General features: G+C 36.3%; 1 protein-coding gene across 1 annotated transcript in view; it reads right to left on the bottom strand.

Annotated features, from left to right (window-relative positions):
• The window catches only part of TULP4 (TUB like protein 4), a 205579-nt gene that overhangs the window by 96695 nt on the left and 87363 nt on the right, over positions 1–21521 (bottom strand). The window contains exon 2 of the mRNA XM_036766111.1: positions 726–854. Within this exon, the coding sequence (XP_036622006.1) occupies positions 726–854 (129 nt within the window). The remainder of the gene's footprint in view (positions 1–725; positions 855–21521) is intronic.

A 21521-nucleotide genomic window follows, 5' to 3' on the forward strand; every position in this document is an offset into this window, starting at 1 on the left:
GTGATTTAATTTTGCCAATCTAGGCTGAACAACAGCCTGAGGCTGTAGACACAGCCACTATTTATTGTAATACCTGTATGTTCCTTAACCACTTAACATGCATAAAACTTTTTCCATTTTTATTAGGTTCTTTTCTATCTTTTTGTAATGTGTCACTGATTAAGTTTTTTAGTGTTGTGCCCCAACTCAATTTTCCCCATAAGCCTTATTGTTTTTATTATGCAGTTGTATAGAAAGCAGTGACTTTTAGGAATGAATATGTCAAGTTATAGCAGTATTAACTATACAGTTGGTTGGAAGAGAAAAACTGATAAATGACAATAAGTATCCAAGTTTATGGAAACTGTTATCGAAGAGAGTGTTATAAATCTTTGGTCAAAGAATAAGCTATGTGGAAAGAGAGCATAGAGCTCACAGCATAAATACAAAGGATGCCACAAAATGAATACCCTTTAACAAGGACCCAAAAAATGGTGTGCTAATAAGAACACTCAGAAAACCAGAATTTCACAAGTAATCACAACTCAGGTAAGAATGATTTCAGTTTTAATATGAAAACTTGGAGATTTCTCATGACAGCAACAGAGCTGAAAGTAAGTTGATTTTCTACCTTCTCTAGATGTAAACATGATGAGAAATGAAAAACAAAATGTTAATAAATGTGCTCGAAATATTTCAACTGAATTTGTTCAACATTCTTTTATCAGTGAGACTTTCTTACTCACCTGTGCCCCTCGGTCATTCACCAGTTCTACAGACCACCTGCCTTCATACTGAATCCATACAAATATTCCTCCATCTGAATCACAGGTAGCCAATTTCTGGAATGGTTCATTCCACCTTACCAGTACAACCTATAAAATAATCAACAAACAAAAATTTACTATTTCTGTACAATCAGAAGTCAAATATACTAATAATTACACAATTCAAGATAAAACGAAAAGCTATGAGCAAAAGCAAAATACTAATTTGAGAAATGTGGGAGAAGTGGGAGGAAGAACTATGGAACAGTGATAGAGCAAATGATTTTTGGTATAACTGCTGAATTATGGCAGATTTTAAAGGCTTTTTGATGAATACAACTATATAAAGAACAAAAACATGCCTAAAATATGTCCTTATAAAAACTTAAGAAAGGCTTCAAGGGACATTGGCAACCAGGAAAGGCCTTCAAATTTCTGTCACATGATCAGTGTAAAATTTCTTTCAGATTTTAACTTGAGCATTATGTGCTCAGTTATGAACAAAGGGGAGAAGACTTCCTTTTTTCTTTAAAGAACATTTGTCTTACTCTGGAATTTAAAATCATTCTATACCTTCACTAGCTATTTCTTCCCACAAAAGGTCCAATGCCTAAGCATGGCTATTTGAGCAACATCAACATGCAGCTGAAATGAATCAATTAAGTTTAGAACTTAAAACAAAATATTAAAAGCCTTAACTTTCCGAGATAAAATCTGAAGAATCAAATCCTGCAGATATGAAAAGTTGTTTTTGTTTTCGTTGGTAAAAATGATACTCTCAACACTCATTCAAAACAAAGTAGCCTATAAAACACCATCAGAATTTCAGTCTGATTTGTGACCTAAATCAGGCATTCTTCAACTTTTGTGTGTATCTCAAGGACCCCATGGCAGTTAGGTGAAGCCTAGGGAATCCTTCTCAAAATATTTTTAAATGTGTAAAATAAAATAAAAAGAATTATAAAGGACACCAATTATACTGAAATAGAGCGATCAATTAATTGACTTCTGACCTAGTTGTCGCTGTTCCATCCATTTCAGCAGCTAATGGAATACGTATATTAAATCCAATTTTGTCTCTCACAAAGCATCGTGTTGGATGTGTGGGCCAACTATTTATCATTCCAAAAGGCCCTCCCCAAGTAATGGCCCTAAATCTGAAGAACATAGCTTTCATGTAAGGAACACTTGACTGGCAATTACAACACCTGGGTTTTAGTTCTGGTTCTGCTTCAAACTAATTCTATGACCATAGGCAACTGACCTACAAAAGAACTTTATTTCTATCATTCTTTCTCTCGTGCTAAGCCAAAATTTGCTGAATTTTGGGTCATAATGCAAACTCTTTTACCTCTAAGGTAGACTCTATGTCTATCCAATTATTTTTTAAATATATTTAAAGAGGTTATATATAACTAGCCAGAACATGGCTCTAGATGCTGCGGATTCCTAGAAGGAACTGCAACAACATTTGATGAAAATCATTCATGAAAAAGAATCTCTCTTTCATATCAATAATTGATCCCACTCAACAAGTGGTTATTCAGTTTTTGATTAAAGACTTTCACAAAGTAGTAACACAGTATCCACCAACGCAGTCAATTCATTTTCCAGCTCTTCAATTTTAACTGACTACAAGCCTAAATATCCTTTTTTACAGCTTCAACCCATTGCTCCTACTTCTGGTCTCCAAGGCCAAATGGACCAATTCTAATTCCTTTTCCATAGTCGAATCAAAGCCCTCCTTGAAGACATCTATCAAGCCTCTGCCCAGCTCCTACCCATAACCCTTTCTTCTCCAGATTAAACACCTTCTGAGCTTATCGATGTCCATCACAAAATTTCACAACTGAAATGTAACACAATACTCCAAATGAGATCTGATTAAAACAGAATACAAGACTATCACCTCCTTATTCTTAGAAGCTATGCTTCTCCTAAGACAGCTGAAAATCATATGAGCCTTTTTACATGACTATTTTTCATCTGACTATTATCACACTAATGAGTATAAAGTTCATGAAAACTCCTAGGGTTTTGTTTTGTTTTGTTGCCTTAAATTGCTGTCTATCCATGCCTCCACCAGTCTTGCACTTGTGAAGCTGACTTCTGAATTCAATTTTATGATTTTACATTTATCCCTATTAAATTTCATCTTATTGAATTCAGCCCATGGTTTAGCCTTAGGATCTTGACTGTCTTTCATTGTGGTAGTGATCCCTCCCAGAAATTTGATAAGCTTGCCTTCTATGACTATTCAAGTCATGTGTAAAAATGCTAAAAAGCACAAGGCCAAGCACAGATTCATTGGGACACTCCAAAGGACACCTTCCAAGCTAATATCAAATCATCAATGATTACTTTTGGGGTCCAGCTGTTTTACCAGTTCAGAATTCAGCTAATCATGCTATCTAGCACACATCTGTCCAACTTTTCCACAAGAAGAACAATAGCGACTTTAATCAAACATTTTGCTAAAAATCTTGGGGCACCATATCTACAGCTGATCAACAAAGGAAATAAGATTAGTCTGGCATGACCCGCTCCTGATGAAGTTATGCTAGCTTTCTATGATTACTGATTCTTCTTCTATATGTTTACTAGTCATCCTTTTAAAGATATATTCTATTGGATTAGCCTAGCTATGAGCAATTAATATTTCTGTATTTTGTTCTGTATTTCAGTAAAGAATGTTTTGTAGCTATATTCACATAGTTCTTAGATGTATCTTCTAGGTGTACCAAGTGTTTTATACATTCTGTAGTTATTTTAAATGGAATTTCTCTATTTCTGCTGACGCTTAAAAATTGAAAAAGTAAAAAATTATTTTTAAAGAAATTGTGGAAGGAAGAAGGGAAGGAAGGAAATCCTACAATTTTGCCAGGAATCACAGACAAGATCACAAGCTTATAGCTTCTATTCTTTTCTCATTTTTGATAATTAACAAAACATTTGTACTTCTTCAATCCCAGGCCACCTTTCCTATTCCTCACAATTACCCAGAAAAAAAAATCATTTGATAAAAAAAAACTGCTAGGAAAACAGGAAAGCAGTCTGGCTGAAACTAGGCTTAGACAACATATTACACTATATTCTACAATACATTTTAAATGGATACTCCACCTTAACATTAATCATCCCACTATAAAGTATTTTAAGAGAAACAGATCATTTACCTCTCATATCTATGGTTAAGAGATGTATTATTCTAAACCAAACAAGAAATACAGAAAATTTAAAAAGATAAAATAAATAATTTTGATTGCTTGAAACTGAAAAGCTTCTGCACAGACAACATTAATACATCTAGAATAAGAAGGGAAGCTGTAGAATGAGGAAACAATCTTTGTATCCAATTTCTCTAACAAAAGTGTAGTATCCAAGCTCTATAAACAATTAATAAAGACTAATAGCTATTCCCCAACAGATAAGTAGTCAAAGGATATGAACAAACAGTTCTTAAAAGAAAAATTTAAAGTATTCACAACCATATGAAAGAATGCACCAAATCACTCTTCATAAGACAAATCAACATCAAAGCAACCCTGAAGTTTTACACCCTGCAAACTGGCAAAAATGACCAAAAAATGGCAATACCCAATGATAAAGAGGTTGTAGAAGGACAGGCACACTAATATATTGGTAGAACTATGAAATGGTACAACCACTTTGGAAAGCAATTTAGAATTATGCAAATAAAATGACTAAAATGTCCATATCATTTGAACCAGAGATTCTATCACTAGGTTTATACCCAAAAGAAGCCATCAATCAGAAAAAAGTCCCCATATACTCCACAATATTTATAGCAATACTTTTTGGGATAACTAAGATTTGGAAACAAAGTAGATACTTATCAACTGAGGAATGGGTAAACAAACTGTGGAACATGATGTATGTATGATGAATACAAAGAAGCAGGAAAATACAGAATACAGGAAAACCATAGGAACTGATGCAAAGTAAAGGAGAGATAAGAAAACAACATACACTGGGACTACAACAATGTAAATGAAAAGAACTACACTCCCCCCCAAAAGTAAATGTAACAAAATTATAAAGATAAAGCAGAACTCAAATGAAGAGATATGAGAGGACATCTTCAACTCATCCTTTCATAGAGGTGGGAAGTCCACAGCTGATACACCTTGTACATGTTTGAATTTTTCAATGCATTTATCAGTTGTGCTCATGTTTTGTCCTCTCAAAAATTACTATGTGATATGGGATATTTCTCTGGAAGGAGGAAAGGGAGGAACATTTAGGATAACTATGATGATTTAAGAAACCAAAGATATCAATTAAAAACTTTTTTAAAAATTAGAAAAGAGCTGCCTCATTTGGCTAAAATGACCACTTCTCAGGAGATGGAGTGTGATACAGCTGAAAAACAATGGATTTAGAATCATCAGATCCTGCTACAAATCCTACCTCTGACACTCAATAACTACATGACATCCAATAAATCACTTAACCACTCTAAATAAAATTCAAGTCTCAATAAAATGAGAGGGTTGAACTAAATGTTTTCTAAGGTCCCTTCTATCTCTAAATTGATACTCTGACGTTTATACCCCCAGCACAGTGCCTAGAACATAGCAGCAGGTACTTCATAAATACCTGTTAATTGATTGATAAATGCATAAGGTGCCTTTTTACTGGGCAGTCTGGCCTACTTACACTTTGGCTATTTTGTGTTTTGTCACATTGAGTATTTCAGATTTTCTGTAGATATTTCTGTTCTCAAATGTATTAGTTAAAAGTTGGGTATAGTATAATGATAATGTTATTAATTTCTTTTGCATTGGTTATAACTGACTGATCTGCTTGGGGAAGCACAATAATGGTGGCTCAGGGACTACAGTAGTAAGTTGTAGCAATGTGACCTATCTTCTAACCTCCCACATACACATACATATACCAGAGTTACTCCTAAAATTTTAGAGATAGAAATTAACCAGCATCCAAATCTCCAGCCCCAGACAAGGAAGAGACAGAGACTGGAGAAAGTTGTGGAGGAGGAGGTGACAGAAATCAATGCCACTCATGGGCTACACAAGCATACACAGTAGTTAATAGGATCTCGGAAAATAAAATGTTGAGTAAAACTAATATAGTCCAAAGCTAAAATAATGAACTCCATTATATCAAAGGAAGAAATTGTTTTCAACGACAATTTTATTAATTAAGTCAACGTGACAAAACTCACAGGCAGTGTGGAGCAATGGATGGAGAGTTGGCCTAACAGTTCATAAGACCTGGGGCAATTAGGAGGCACAGTGGATACAGCACTGGCCCTGGAGTCAGGAGGACCTAAGATCTAATCTGACCTCAGACCGTACTAGTTGTGTGACCATGGGCAAAGTCACTTAACCCTGATTGCCTCTCCCCCCCCCCCAAAAAAAAGAGTTAATAAGACTTGCATTCAAGTTTCATCTCAATTAATCAATCGACAAGTATTTATTATGGACCTAACATGTGCTAGGTCCCGAGGATAAAAAGATAAATATAAAACAGTCCATGACTCAACGAACTGACACATCATTGCCTACGTGAGCCTAGGTAAGTCACTTAATGTCCTATTACTCCCAGGAAACTAAGAAATCAGGTTTTGACCTTCACTGGTAGAAGAAAGCTCCTCACTAGAAATTCCTTATATCAAAGAAATCATTTAAGAATAAAGGAATGAATGAAATTCTAATAGTGGTACTTCCTCTACTTAATCATCTCATTTACTCTATTTCTATTAATCAGGGTTTTGTTTCTCATTATCTTCCTAGTTTGTTTTCTAACTTTCCATTCTTAGAACATACCGATGTTTAAAAATGGCTAATCCGAATAGCCAGGTAGGATTTCAGTTAGTTATCTAAGTTTTTCAGCACAGTGGGAAGTATACCAAACATTCTAAAGCAGACTGTCTAGTTCAATTAAAAAAAAAAACCTTAGGATTTGTGCCAGCTTAGTTAGTCAGGAGGCATTTATTGCATCTACTAGGTTTCCAGGCAGTATGCTAATCTCTGGTGATTCAGATACAAAAAAAAGGCAAAAGAGTCCTTGCTCTCAAGGAACTCTCAGTCTAATGGGGCAGACAACATGCAAAGAACTATAGATAAATAAGATATATACAAGGTAAATAGGAAATAATCATCAGAAGGAAGGTGCCAACATTAACGGAGGTCAGAAAAGCTGCCATTTTAGCTAAGATTTGAAGGAAGCTAGGAGGTAAAAACGAGGAGGGATAGCTCCAGACATAGAGAACAACCAGGGAAAATTCATGCAGTCAGAAGACGGAGTATCTGGTACAAAGAACAGCAAGGAGGCTTGTGTCACCGGATTGTAGAGTTCATCTTATACTGCCTTCTAAGGTATAAGGAGACTGGATAGGCAGGAAGGAACCAGTTTATGGAGGATTCTAAAAGTCAAACAGGATTATATATTTAGGCAATAGAAGAGGCTCCTGCTGTTGACTGAATGGGGTGGGGGGGCAGGGTAGGGTGATGTCAGACCTGAACTTTAGGATGATCAATTGGACAGCTGGTAGGGGTGGGGGGAGAGGAGAGATTTGGGGCAGGGGGATCAACCAGCAGGCTACTACAGTAGGCTTGAGTGATGAGAGTCTGCATCAGTGTACTGGCAGAGTCTGAGGAGAGAAGAACTAGATGTTACAAGATAGAGGCAAAAGGACAGAAAACAATTGGATGGGGGTGAGGGCTTGGGAGGAGTGTAAGTAGAGTCAAGGGAAAACAGTGTTACCCTTCCACAGTGATAAGGAATTTAAGGAGAAGAGAAGAGTTTAGGGGAAAAGATAAGTTCAGTTTTAGATAGGCTGAGTTTAAGATATTTGTGAGACATCCAGTTTAGAAATATTGCCTCAGAAATATCTAAGGCAATTGGAGATACAAAACTGGAAGTCAGAAGAGAGATTAGGGCTGAACAAAACAGAAAATCATCTACAAAGAGATAATAGTTGAATCCATGGAAACTGGTGAGATCACTAAGTGAAGAAGAATAAAGGAAAAAAGAAAAGAGGGTCCAGGAAAGAGCTAATGGGCATGACCTGAATGAAGATCCAGCAAAAGTGACCAAGAATGAATGGTCAGAAGGTGGGAAGAGAGCCAGGAGACAGTAGTGTCAAGAAAACATAGAGAAAAGATAGTATCAAGGAGAAAAAGATAACTGACAATGTGAAAGTCTGTGGAGAGATTAAGGATGAGGATTGAGAAAAGGCCAGTAGATCTGGCAATTCAGAGACTATTGGTAACACTGGGAAGAACAATTTTAGTTAAATGATAAGGTCACACTAGAGAGTTAATATGAGAGTGAGAAGAAAAGGAAGTGGAGACATCACTTGCAGACCACCTTTGCCTAGAATTTAGCCATAAAAAAGTATAAAAACATTTGGTCCTTTCTTAGAAAACAGTGAAAACCACGTTTCAAATAACTATCTCACGAAGGATACAGGGACTGTTGCTGTCTCTTTAAGAGTATAGAAATCAAATGAAACTTTCTAAGAAAAGCAGCTTTGAAGTAAACATTGAAAAATGCCTTAATGTCACGTATTTCTCACTGTAGAGCCAGGGAAAGAGTGAATGTTTTATCTGTGATCCATGAGAATCTACCAAGAATTTGTGAAGACAAGTGAGAAGGTACTTCGAAGGTACTTCTTCCTTTTTGGAACCATTTTAACTAAAGTTATAAGAATTCAATGAAGAATATGTAAGGAACTGGTGAGCACAGTATTCTGGTAAAAACTATTTCCTATGATTACTGAAGAGAAGACAAAGGGAAAAAAGATTAATCTTTAGGATCAATATTAGAAAGATTCTTAGAAGACTTTAATCAATATCTGAAGTGAACAGAAATGCTGAGTTTCCACAATGAAAGTGAGTTTCCACAAGTAAACAGGAATTAATTACAGAGTTTGAAGACTTGGGCTAAGAGATTGGTCATTGTCAAAATTTTGTAAATAGTTCACATATTTATGTCTTTATTATCAGTTCGATTTGTTAATAAATTGTATGTATGTATATGTGAATATATACATACATTCAGTAATTGGAAAATAAGTATTTACTACTAAAAAGACAGTAATTAATTGGAGTAGAGGCTTGAGATAATTAATGAAAAAGATTACAAGCTTATTAATTTAAAACATCACAAAATACTCCTGGATGAACAAAGTACATTGGAGGATAAAATTAAATATGAAGCAAGTGGCTTGCTGAGACTGGGTGACATACAAGTGAATATGGTGAGACAGATCCCGTATGTAACTTCACTTTCACAGCTAAGTGGCACAGTGTATTGAGTGCTTGCTGGGCTTGGAACCAGAAAGACTTAAGTTCAAATCCAGCTTCAGACCCCTACTAACTTGTGTGACACTGATCAAGTCACTTAACCTCTGTTTACCTCAGTTTCCACATCTACAAAATGGGGATAATAATAGCACCTACCTCTCCAGGCTGTTGTGAGGATCAAATGAAATAATAATTGTAAAGCACTTAGTGCAGTGCCTAGGACATAGAGTAAATGCTATGTAAATGTTAACTATTATTATTAAAATTATCATCTCCATGTGTAATCTTGATTCCAATGCATCACTATCGGGTTTTCTTTAGATTTTTTTTAGTATTTAAGAATATTGGTTAGGTTAGGGAAGAATATTCGTGCATTCAGAAAAATGCAAGTCAGTAAAGTCAGTAAATGAATGAGAACCATAATGAAAACCACTTAGTATTATTGTATAGAATCACAAAATAAGAAAGTTTATGTGGGTAGCAAGCTAGCACAGTGCCTGGCACATAGTAAGATATAGATAAATGATGTTTCATTCACTTATTTAAGGTACATTACTGGGAGAGTTTATTTAATCAGTCCCCAAAACTATATTTGCCATGGACAATTTTATTGCTACCCTGTATAGTTATATTTATATTGTCAATTCTTCATAATTACAATGTGTCAGTTAGCATCATGTATTTCCTAATATCTGTTGTGATCACTTCAAAAGTATTGATGAAAAAAGAAAGACAAAAATTCCTCATAAGCAAGAATAATCACTAATGCAGTTTTCTTTTTATGTATTCATAGAGAAAAGGAGAGCTAACCATACAACAACTAAAAAAATAAATCAGAGCAAGTGGTTAAAACAATTTACTACCACTTAATACTTCTGAGTTTCTGATATATTAAGTAAAACAGTGATAATTTAAATTGTATATGAAAAGCATAATCACCTGTTTGGTTTTAGATTTATCTACACATTTAAATAAAGAACCCCAAACATCTTGAAATGTAATCTGGAAAAAAAATCTAATGGAAAGGCATTTTGCAGCCTGATGCCAAGTAGCATAACACTATTGTAATTAATGTTATTTGAGGAAAAAACAACATGCTAACTGGTTAAAAATGCTTGCCAAATTTAATTTATGCCTTTAAAATTAAGGTAGACAAAGATAAATATAATAGTAATTAATATGGACAATCTTCTGTTTTAAATCTAAAACATTATTGTGTTAAGAAATAATTATGGTATTTGTTTTAATTTCTCATTTTGCTGTTCTTAAGAAATGCGATCTCTATTTCTCTAGATTCTGGATACTTAAATTTTTTGCTTCTTCTCCCTAGTTCCCTCATTTTTCACAAGACAGTTCAAGTGCTACTTTCCTCATAAAGCTTTTCCTGATCCCCTCCCAGCTATTAGCCTACTCCCTTCCAAAACAATTTTGTATTCATTTGTATATATTTATACATATACATGTTGTGTTTCCCACTAGAATTTAAGTTCTTTGAAGGCAGAAACTGTTTCATTTTTGTCTTTGTATTCCCAGAACTTAATACAGTTGCTGGCAAGTGCAAATGCTTAACAAATAAATGCCTGTTGACTGACTGAATCTTCCTAAGTCAAAGGTTTCATTTCTTCATTTAACAAACATTTATCAAAAGTTACTGTGTGCAAGATACTATGTTAGGTGTTCCAGGAATACAAAGATGCTTACGTACCCATATAGGATCTAAATATCCAAAAGCTTACACTCTACTAGGGAAGACAGCATGTATGTGAATAACTAAACTACAAGGGAATACAAAAAAAAGTACCAGAGTAGTCCAACCAAATGTTACAAAAAGGTAGAAGAAGAGATCAATGAAAGCTCCATAGAGGAGGTAGTATTTGATGTGAACACTGAAAAATATCCATCTGTATGAAACATTAAAATCAACTAATCTTAATTACTTTCTACGCTAATGCCCCGTGATGGACTCAGTTTGAGGCTGGGTGACATTCTATGTAATTTTACTTACCTAGGTGGCACAGTGGGTAGAGTACATTTTTGTTGCTTAACTATACTTTTTTGTTACAAATGAAGTTTGTGTGACAGGAGTAGAGTCATTTCAGTTAGGCTTTTAAAAAGCATCACTGAAACATTTACTTTTATCAAAAAGGAGAAGACGAGAAGGCTGAAGGAATTTGCCTAATAATCCTGGTGAATATCGTCTTTCTCTGAACAGATCAACTGTGCTTTTATCAGAAAAGTGGCTATAAGTACTACAAGCAGTCCATGCTTAGGACTATTTTCACTTATTTAACTCTGCCTAATAAATACCTATCACTTTTTGCCACTTTCATCCACTCACTAGATAGATTTTGCTGATGACTCTGAACACATTTAGATTGAAAAACAATGAGCAAATGTCTGTGCTATGCCACTGTACCAACTCATGACACTTAATTCAGTTCAGAATATGTCTTAGACTTCAGACTAGAGAACAAAGACTATCTACTATATATTCCATATGGCATCTAACATAGGACCACAGGCACTCAACTAATTTTTTAAAAAATAATTACTTTTGAGAGCCCGAGATATGTGCAAGTATCTTTATGTTGGTAGGATATTTGCTTAGAAAAATTAGAGTTGGTAAATTATAGTATCGACCATAGACATCCTAAGACAGTGAATATATGACTCACTTGGTCCTGTCTATATAAAGAAAATATATTTAAACTAAATGGCTTAAGCAGATACAAATGTAATTTGGTTAACAGATCAACAGCTGTGATTTCTATAAATATATTCTAATTGTAATTTAATGAAATAATCTCTAATCTTATTTACATATTTGCCTCATATTTTTAAGCTACAAACTGTCCCTACTCATGTTTTTCTCTTTGCCCACTTTACACAAGTGTGAGGTTTTCAAGCTGTTCAGCTAATGGAGGTTCCCAAAGTGGGTGATACCACCCAGTGGGGTTGCTGAAAAAATCCAGGGGGGGGTAGTAGTAGTCTCAGGTGCAATTAGAGGGTGTTGGAAGCATAAAGAAAGAGAAGAAGAAAATACTGAAAAACCATTCATATGTGTTTCATGTGTTGTGTAATAAATACAGTTAAAGTCACAATGATTACATTATTTTTCAAATAAAAACACAAAATACAAGTTATAACTGATCAGTGGTCAAGTTTGCCAATAGGTTTTAACAAGCAAGTGTTGTCAGGTAAGCATGTCATGCATTGTCAGGAATGGCAGGAATATGTGTGTGTAATGACTTGTTTACAATATAATACATATGGTTACATGATGCAATATTGCATGATCAAAATGTCAATACAAGAAAAAACTCAACAAATTTACAATAAATTATTAAATTTAAGATGTGTCATTCAAAAAATATATTTTATATTTTTTGAAATGATGCAAATTTTGAAAAAAAATTAAACGGTTAAAGAAAGTAGATTTCCAGGCCAAATGCTGAGTAACTTTTTTTTTGAAAAGGAGGCAGTAGGCCAAATAAGTTTGGGAACCTCTGAGCTAATGCAAGGGTTATCAACACTTCTTGGGTCTTGGAACCCCTTTGGCAGTCTGGTGAAGTCTACAGATCCCTTCTGAGAACATTTTTAAAGATACAAAATAAACAGAATTACAAAGGAAAATAATTACACTGAAATATAGATCAAAAACACTTTTAAAAAAAAGTTCATCATGGCCAAGAACTGGAAATCGAGGGGATGCCCATCACTGGGGAATGGCTGAACAAGTTGCGGTATATGAATGTAATGGAATAGTTTTGTGCTATAAGACTTCAGAAAAACCTGGAAAGATTTATATGAACTGATGCTGAGTGAAGTGAGCAGAACCAGGAGAACAGTGTACACAGTAACAGCCACAGTGAGCAGACTGATTTTGATAGACTTAGCCCTTCTCAGCAATGCAAGGACCTAAAACATTTTCAAAGAACTTATGATGGAAAATGCTATCCACATCCAGAGAAAGAACTATGGAGTCTAAATGCAGAGAAGCAGACTATTTTCTGCTTTGTTTTGTTTTCTTTCTCATGGTTTCTCCCATTCATTATAATTCTTCTATACAACATGACTAATGTGTTTAATAGGAACGCATGTGTGGAGCCTATATAGACTGCATGCCATCTTGGGGAGGGAAGGAAGGAGGGGGAGAAAATTTGAAACTTATGGAAATGAATGCTAAAAACTGAAAATAAATTAATTAATTTTAAAAAAAGAAAAAAAAGTTCACAAATACCAGGTTCAGAACCCCTGAGCTAAGGGGATCACATACTTGGTCACTTTTCTCACCTAATGACAGCAACCTGAGAGCTGGGCTGAAACTCAGCTGAGTTTGAAAAGTCTATTTAAGAATTTCCTTGAAGCAAAAATTCAGGCAGCTGCAAAGAAGTCAGAAGCTATCAATAAACAATATGTATTGAATATTAAATATATGCTGTATGTTGGCCGCTGAGCTGGATGCTGGAGTCTCTGACTCCCAAGAGTTCACAGTCTACTAAGAGAGACAATATGTAAATGAGCACATACAAAATATATACAAGTTAAAAGCCAAGGGACCTCCGAGCAGTGACAGAGATGGGAAAGGTCTCTTCCACAAAGTGATATTTGAACTGGATCTTCAAGAAAACCAGGAAGCAGAGAAATTGAGGGAAAGCACGGGGAGACAGCAATTGAGCAGGCAAAGAGTCAGACATAGAGTGCAAGAAACAGCAAGAAGGCCTACATGACTGGATAACAGAGTATATGGAGAAAAGTAAAATGTAAGACCAAAAAAATAGGAAGGGGCCAGGTTGTGAAGGGCTTCAGAAGCCAAATAGGATTTTTTAATTTGATCCTGGAGGTAAAATGGCACCGGAGGTTATTGCAGGTGATGTGGTCAGGTCTACACTTTAGAAAAATCACCTTGGCAGAAGAGCAGAGGATGGAGTAGAGTTGGCGGAGACCTGAAGCAGGGAGACTAACCATAAGACTACTGCAGTAGCCCAGGCATGAGGTTAAGAGGGCCTGTACCAGGCTGGGTAACAGCTGTATGAGTAGAGAGAAGGAAACAAACATGAAAGTAGAACAAATAGGCTACGTGGGGTGAGTGTGACTGAAGAATTGGTGAGACCAAAGTTGCCAGTCTATATGACTAGGAAGATGGTGGTACCCTCCAGGATAACAGGAAAAAAGAAAACAGGAAGAGGGTTGAGTTTTGCAGGAAAGATAATGGATTTTGTTTTGGACACATCAAGTTTGAGATATCTCTACCACAATAGGCTGTTGGAGATATGAGACTAGAGGTTAAGAGAGAGATTAGGGCTGGATAAACACACCTGATAATCATATGCATAGATATAAAAACTGAATACCTGGGAGCTGATGAGATAAGCAAGATAATATAGAAAGATAAGAAAAGAAAGTCCAGGACAACCTAGGGAGTACCTATAGTTAGTGGGCATGACCTGGAGGAAAATCCACCAAAGGAGACTGAGAAGGAGCAGGAGAAGAACCAGGAAGACAGGGGTAGAGAATGACTAACAGTGTCACAGGCTACAAAGAAGTCAAGATGCATGAAGACTAAGAAAAATGCATTATATTAAAGGAAATAAGAGATCACTGGTAATGGAAGAGAACAGTTTCTGTCCAATGATAAGGTTGGAAGCTATACTACATGTGGTCACTTAAATTCAGTCCTCCAAGCAACTTTCTAAGACCTTAAGTTTGAGAAGATTTGCTGATCTACTTTGGTGGAGGAAGCCTTCCGCATTTGGAGGACCCCCCTCACTGACTAAATTAGAGGTCTGACGGAAAAGACAAAAAAATTTTACAACGAAGGGGCAGCTAGATGGCACAGTGAGTAGAGCACTGGCCCTGGAGTCAGGAGGACCTGAGTTCAAATCCAGCCTCAGACACTTGACACACTTACTAGCTGTGCGACCTTGGGCAAGTCACTTAACCCCAATTGCACTGCCTTCCCCCTTCAAAAAATAAAAAAAGATAAAAAACTACAAGGAAGTTGGGAGATGAGAGAAGGGAAGAAGGTTCCTAGAAGACTCAGAATACAAACAAGCATGATCCTCCCTTCCCCCATCCCTACACAACTTATGTGTGTAAGTTATAGGTGGAGTGAAGGAAATAATTTTTATGAATTTGATTTGATCAAAAAGGTTAGCTGAAATAACAAATTAATAGGAACTTTAGCAAAAAGTGATATTATCAAGGACCAAAAATATCCCACATTTTAGAAGAGTAAATTTGAAATGTTTCCAGAAAAAGGACATGTCATATAACCTAAAATTCTAAAAAGAAGTTAGCCCAATCTAGATAGGATACTTTGTACAGTGAATCTTTTTATATGCAGAACACAAGAATATCAGACCATCTAGTCCAACCTACACCTGAACAGACTCCCCTCCACAATATCCCCAATAAGTGGTGATCCAGTCAATCAACAAGCACTTATTAAGCACTAATTATGTACCACAGACTGTGCTAAGTGCTACGGATACAAAGACAGTAAAAAATATACTCTGCCCCCAAGGAGTTTACATTCTAATGGCAGAAAACATAAAAATAACAAAGTAACATCAAATCTTTATTTGAATGCCTCTACTGAAGAAGACCCTTCTATCTCCCTAGCTATTCCCTTTCACTTATAGATAATGTTAATTATTAGGAAATTTTCCCTATAAGCCGAAATCTCTTTGAAACTTCCACTCATTGTTCATATTTCTGCTCCACAGGGCCAAGCAGAACAAGTACATCCTCTCTCTCACAAAATAGCCTGTCAAATACTTTAAAGATAGTTATCATGCCCCATCTACCCCAGAAGTCTTCTCCATGCTAAATATCCTCAGTTCTTCACAAGGTATGGGAATATTTACAAATAACAATAATTATAATAACAAAGAAAAGTGGAAGCAGTCTAAAGAGACCAATGTGGATGGAGTCAAAAGGAAACAGACTTGTCAACCATTTTAGATTTTTAAAAGGCACACAGATACCTCCCCAACTCTGTTGAGTATTCTTTAATTCTTTAAGTTCTTCATTAGACTTCCAGCATAAGAAGGAAAAAGAATTCTTCTCTCCTTCTTTCTCTTCTTCCATTCCAGTAATGGTGATTGCATCCATACTGCAGTAAGCAAATACAGTAGTCTACATGGACCTGAGACTAGGCTTCAATTCCCTGGCTGCTTCTTTTTGCTTTATGTTTCTTCCCCTGAACACAGGTAACAGAATACTGATCTTGAAATGAGAGTGTATGGGATGAAAGACCCTCACCAATTAAAAGTTAATAAGGAGCCATCTCAGGATGGGAACAGAAATAAATTTTATTCAATTCTCGAGAATTGGGCATCCCCCACTAGAACGAATCCAGCAAGGGACGCACTTACAAGGAGCATGGCACCCATTATACCTAACACAAGAGAATTCCCGCCCACCTCTGACCCTTCTCACCATTGGCTGGGAGGTGGGCTTACAATCTGAACACGAAAGGTAGACAAAGAACCACGAAATTGAGGCACAGACACTCCAATTCCCATTTCCTTAGTTAATGATTACAACTGAGGTGACATCTATAAATCTAAAGAAGGAGAATAGACTAAGGGGAGGGGGAGACCCTCTCCATTCTCTTACAGTATTTTCACAGTAAAGGAAAGCAGGTCACAGTGACCCTATTCTTACTGAGCAAATCTTTAAACCGGAACCAGAAGAAAGAACAAAAAGTTTCAGGGTAAACTTTCCCAGAGGCTGAGCCATCAGACTCTCACAGCCTCAGAATTTTTTTTTCCACTTTCCTATTTCTTGATTTTTAAACATTTTTTAGTATAAATATAGATATATATTTATACATATCTTCCCTGGGACATCTTCACATTTTATTTACCTCACACAAGAGTTTCTAGCTTTGGTGGCAAATGTGAAAGTTCAAGAGGTCAACAGCTCCTGGCTCTGGGTGCTGGCTGCCCAGAAGGAGGGGTTCTCCTCAACAACTTCTCAGATAAGAAGCTTATCACTACAAGGAAGATACTAAAGAGCTAAGAAAATCTAAGCAAAGGCATGGCTTGATCAGGCTTCTGAGGCACTCAGACAACTCAGGTGAGAAGTGAAAGTGAAGATATGTGTTCAACAGTCCTACAAAGTATTTCATATTTTGTGTCTTAAAGCACAGATCAACCTTTCAGGACACTATAAAAGGAGTGAGACTTCACAGTTTCATGTTTTAAATATGTCAATGCACGCTTAACATGCTTTTGTGTTTTAAGCATCTGTTTTGAGGTGAAGAAAATGGCTATTCTGCACAAAAGTCACAGAAAAAAATGGAAAGGGCAGGTAATAAAAGATACTTATAAATGAGTAGCAACAAACTGTAAAAATACCATATTTTTATATATATATACACATATATATGTATATATATATATGTGTGTGTGTGTGTATATATATATATATATACACATACACACACATATATGTGTGTATATATAAATGTATATATAACTGTAGATAGAAAACTGATATATAGGTAAATAAATGGCCTTCAAAATTTTGTCTGCCCACTTACCCAACTTATATTACATGACAAAAAGGAGATTCCATTTTAGGAGAATCCTAGGAACCCTGGCAAAAGTCAAAGGTGACTTTAATTCTCTCCTTTAATATTGTTCTGAGGACTAACCTACAGCACTTCTCCTAGGACGAAGCATTAAAAATTTCATCCCCGAGCTGACTCCCTGCTTTGGTTCACTTGTGTCTTGATTCTCCATTGCTTACCATGGATACACATCTACTTTGTACTTCCCCTAGTAGTCTACATCATCCAGGCAACATCTCTTCCTCAGGACACAGGGTACAATTTCTTTCTTGAGCACTTCTGAAGAGGACAGTAAAGTAGGGCTTCTATTAGTATTACCCTGGAGAAGGCTGAAATGGATGGACATCAGTTCCTTCCTGCTTTCCCCAATCTATTCCTAATCAGCCCTTCATTGGGATAGTGGCTAACAGAGTACCTTGCTCATAATAAGTAGGTACTTAATAAATGTTTGAAAATGAAATAGTGAAGGGATTAAGCACAAATCAGAGAAATACAGAAACGTATCGTTTCAAAAGTACACTATTCTTAAATGATTTAAAGGGGCAGAGGGCAGGTCCGGACCTGTGCTTTCACCAGAACAGGGAACTCCAAGTGTCCAAATTCCTTTCACCAATGTGACTAGATAGGCAACTTTGCACAGTCTTAGAGAATTGTTTTAAGTACTGAGATAACTGAGAGGATAACCCTGACTTTAATGTACGTTTGGCATTCCGAGGCAGCTAGATGTCAGTGGATAAAACGCTGGGCCTGTAGTCAGGAAGACCTGAGTTCAATCAGGCTTCAGACACTCACCAGCTGTTTAACCCTGGGCAAGTCACTTAATGTCTGTTTGCCTTAAGCCACTAGAAAAGGAAATGGTAAACCACTTCAGTATCTTTGCCAAGAAAATCTCATACAGGGTCACCAAAAGTCAGACATGACTGAACAAGAACTCATAAATGTAACTATGTAAGTATATGTACGTATGTATGTTGCGCATATAGTTCTATAGATACGAATATATATATATATATATAAAATACACACACATATACAAGCGTACACATATGTGTATACACACATACACACATATACGTATTTACATACACACCGCACTTTCCTTCATTCTTCTTCCAGAATCAATATTCGCCCCCAGGACTTAACAGGAAGTGACACTCAATTCTGTGGTCAGTTTCCACATAGAAATCACCTTATCAATCAGAGTCTATCCCCCGCTGAGCAAACATCCTACTGTTTCAAAATTATGTCAACTAATAGAAGTCAACAGTGATCCACTGCCTACATTCCACATTTTTATGTAATATAAAATAATATAGCCTGCAGCCATACTACCTCCAGCTGTGTTCAGATCAGACCACAGAATTAAAGTGGGCATAGGCAATCTCTCACAGATTCTGAAAGTCCACTTTTGAGAGAACCAAATATATACATCACATAAAGATAAAAGAAGAAAAAAGCCCCTGGGACTACTTTTAACTGTTTTAATTGGAACTATTTAAAAAGCTGTTAAATAGAAATAGGTCCCTTAGGCATTTTGCCTATCAACTGACATATTTCAACACAGTGTATCCTTTTTTATGTATCCATTAATACAGAATGTTTTGCATCAATGCAATACTTATCATTCCCCAAAGTTCGCTTCTAAGCCCTCTCCCCTTTTCTCTGAACTCTCTCCCCTGGTAATTACATCAACTCCCCAGGGTTCAGTCTTTATACAGATGACTCCCAAAGTCATGTGTATTTATGTGCATAAAGCACTTTGCAAATTTTAATGCCCCATATAAACACAATTTATATGACCACCACCATCGTCATCATCATTATTTCTCTTGAGGATACCAATATCCTTCCCAAGGTTGAGTCATCCTGAATTTTCCTTAAGTCTTATGTCCGATACCCAAGGGAATTACCTGCTAAAAACTTTTTGCTCTATATGCAACATTTTTGGCTTTTGTTTACTTCTCTTATGCCACTCACAGTTCTCAATCTAGTTCAGGTTTTCAAACACCTCACCTGAACAATTATTAAAATATTCCTAACTAGTCTTGCTTGTTCCAGTTCCGCCCCCTACCCAAAGGCTTTTGTCAGAAGAATCCCAAGACAATCTTCTAAAGGCAGAATCTGACCTGTCACTACCCTTTTAAAAGCAGTCAGTGGTTCCACATTGCCTTCAGGATGAAACACTAACTCCTTAGGCTCACATTTAAGACTATCCATAGCATGGCGCCAACCTATATTTCTAGACTTATTTCAATATACTCCCTACTATGTACTCCAGCTTACAGCCAAAATGGATTAATAAACAATTCCTAGAATTTAGAATCCCATCACCATGAATGAAGGAATGGATAATCCACTTATTAAGTGCTTACTTACCCATGCAAAGCATTGTTTTAAGTGCTGGGGATACAAATCAAAAAGAGAGACAGTCCATGCTCTCAAGGAAGTCACATTCTAATAGGGAAGAAAATATACATGGAAAGTTTCAGCTGCAAGTAAGATATAAAAGTCCCCATGTTCCTCAAGATGCAGACGCAAAGCAGATAGTAATGTCATTTTCACTAATAAAACTTCATCAATTTCTAATGTTGAGTCATTTGAAAGTGAGGACTTTGGTGAGAAGAAATTTCTTTTCTGGGTCTTTAAAAGTTGTGGCAGTAGCACCTGAAGGAGCAAGTACCAGGCTACATCTCCACATCTCCCTGAGATGCCTGCTATGGACACTGGGCCAGAAGCACTGTAATCCCCAAGGCTGAACTTTCACCACATGCTCAAGAACCTCTTCACTGGGAAATCTCACTGTCCTGCAGGATCCAATCAGACTTGTTACCTATAACTCATGAGCATCCCCTGATCAGAGGGTGGAGCCAGAACCCTTTCACCCTCCATGTAAGAAGGAGATACAGATCACCTGGCTGTACTAATTTTGGATTTCTTTAACTTCTTCACAACCTCCCCTTTGTCTTTTCAGCTTTCTGTGTTGTCTTTAGATTCTAAATTGTCACTTACACCTTGAAGGCAGGGATTATCTTTCTTTTTCATATTTGTATCTCTAGTGCTTAGCACGGTGCCTGGCACACAGCAGGCACTTAATAAAAGTTTACTGACTACTCACTATTGGACTTTATGTTGCGTTTAAGATGTCTGATAGGCAGTTAAATATGAGTGACTAGAGGTTACCAGAAAGGTTAGAGCTGGATAAATAGTTTTAAGAATCATCAACACAGAGATGATCATTGAATCTATGGGAGCTGATGAGATCAACAAGAGAAATATTCAATTTTAAAATTATCTTTAGAGAAATAAACAACAATTTAAATAGTTAAAAATAATTCAGTGCTCAAGTCTCAGCCCTGACAATATAATAAAAATGACAATACAATCAAAGTTAATTTACAGTTTTAATGCTATGCAGACCAAACTATCAAAGGGGTACTTTACAGAATTTAATGGAACAATAAAACTCATTTGGAAGAATGAAAGATCTAGAATATCAAGGGAAATAATGAAAAAAGAGAGGGATGAAGAAAGATACAACTTCCACACCTCAAACTATTTTATAAAGCGGCAAGTATCAATACCATTTGGTATTAGTTTAAAAATAGAGAAGTAGATCAGTGGAACAGTCTAGAAAAGAATAAGAAATTATGCAACTCAATAACCCAGTGTTCAGTAAACTCCCAAACATAAATTACTTAGCGTGAGAAACGTGGTTTTGGGGATCACTGGACCTCCCCAAATTGTGAGAAAACACGGCTTTGGGGATCACTGGACTTCCTAGGCAGGGCCAAAGTCCTGAGGAAGAACCCTGTGATAATCCCTAGGGAAGGCTGTACAGACCACATGACTTCCAGAGGAAGACCAAGTGGTAGCCCCCCTTAATCTGTGGGGATCACA

The sequence above is a fragment of the Trichosurus vulpecula genome, chromosome 7 (assembly GCF_011100635.1).
Source record: "Trichosurus vulpecula isolate mTriVul1 chromosome 7, mTriVul1.pri, whole genome shotgun sequence".
Classification (NCBI taxonomy): Eukaryota; Metazoa; Chordata; class Mammalia; order Diprotodontia; family Phalangeridae; genus Trichosurus; species Trichosurus vulpecula.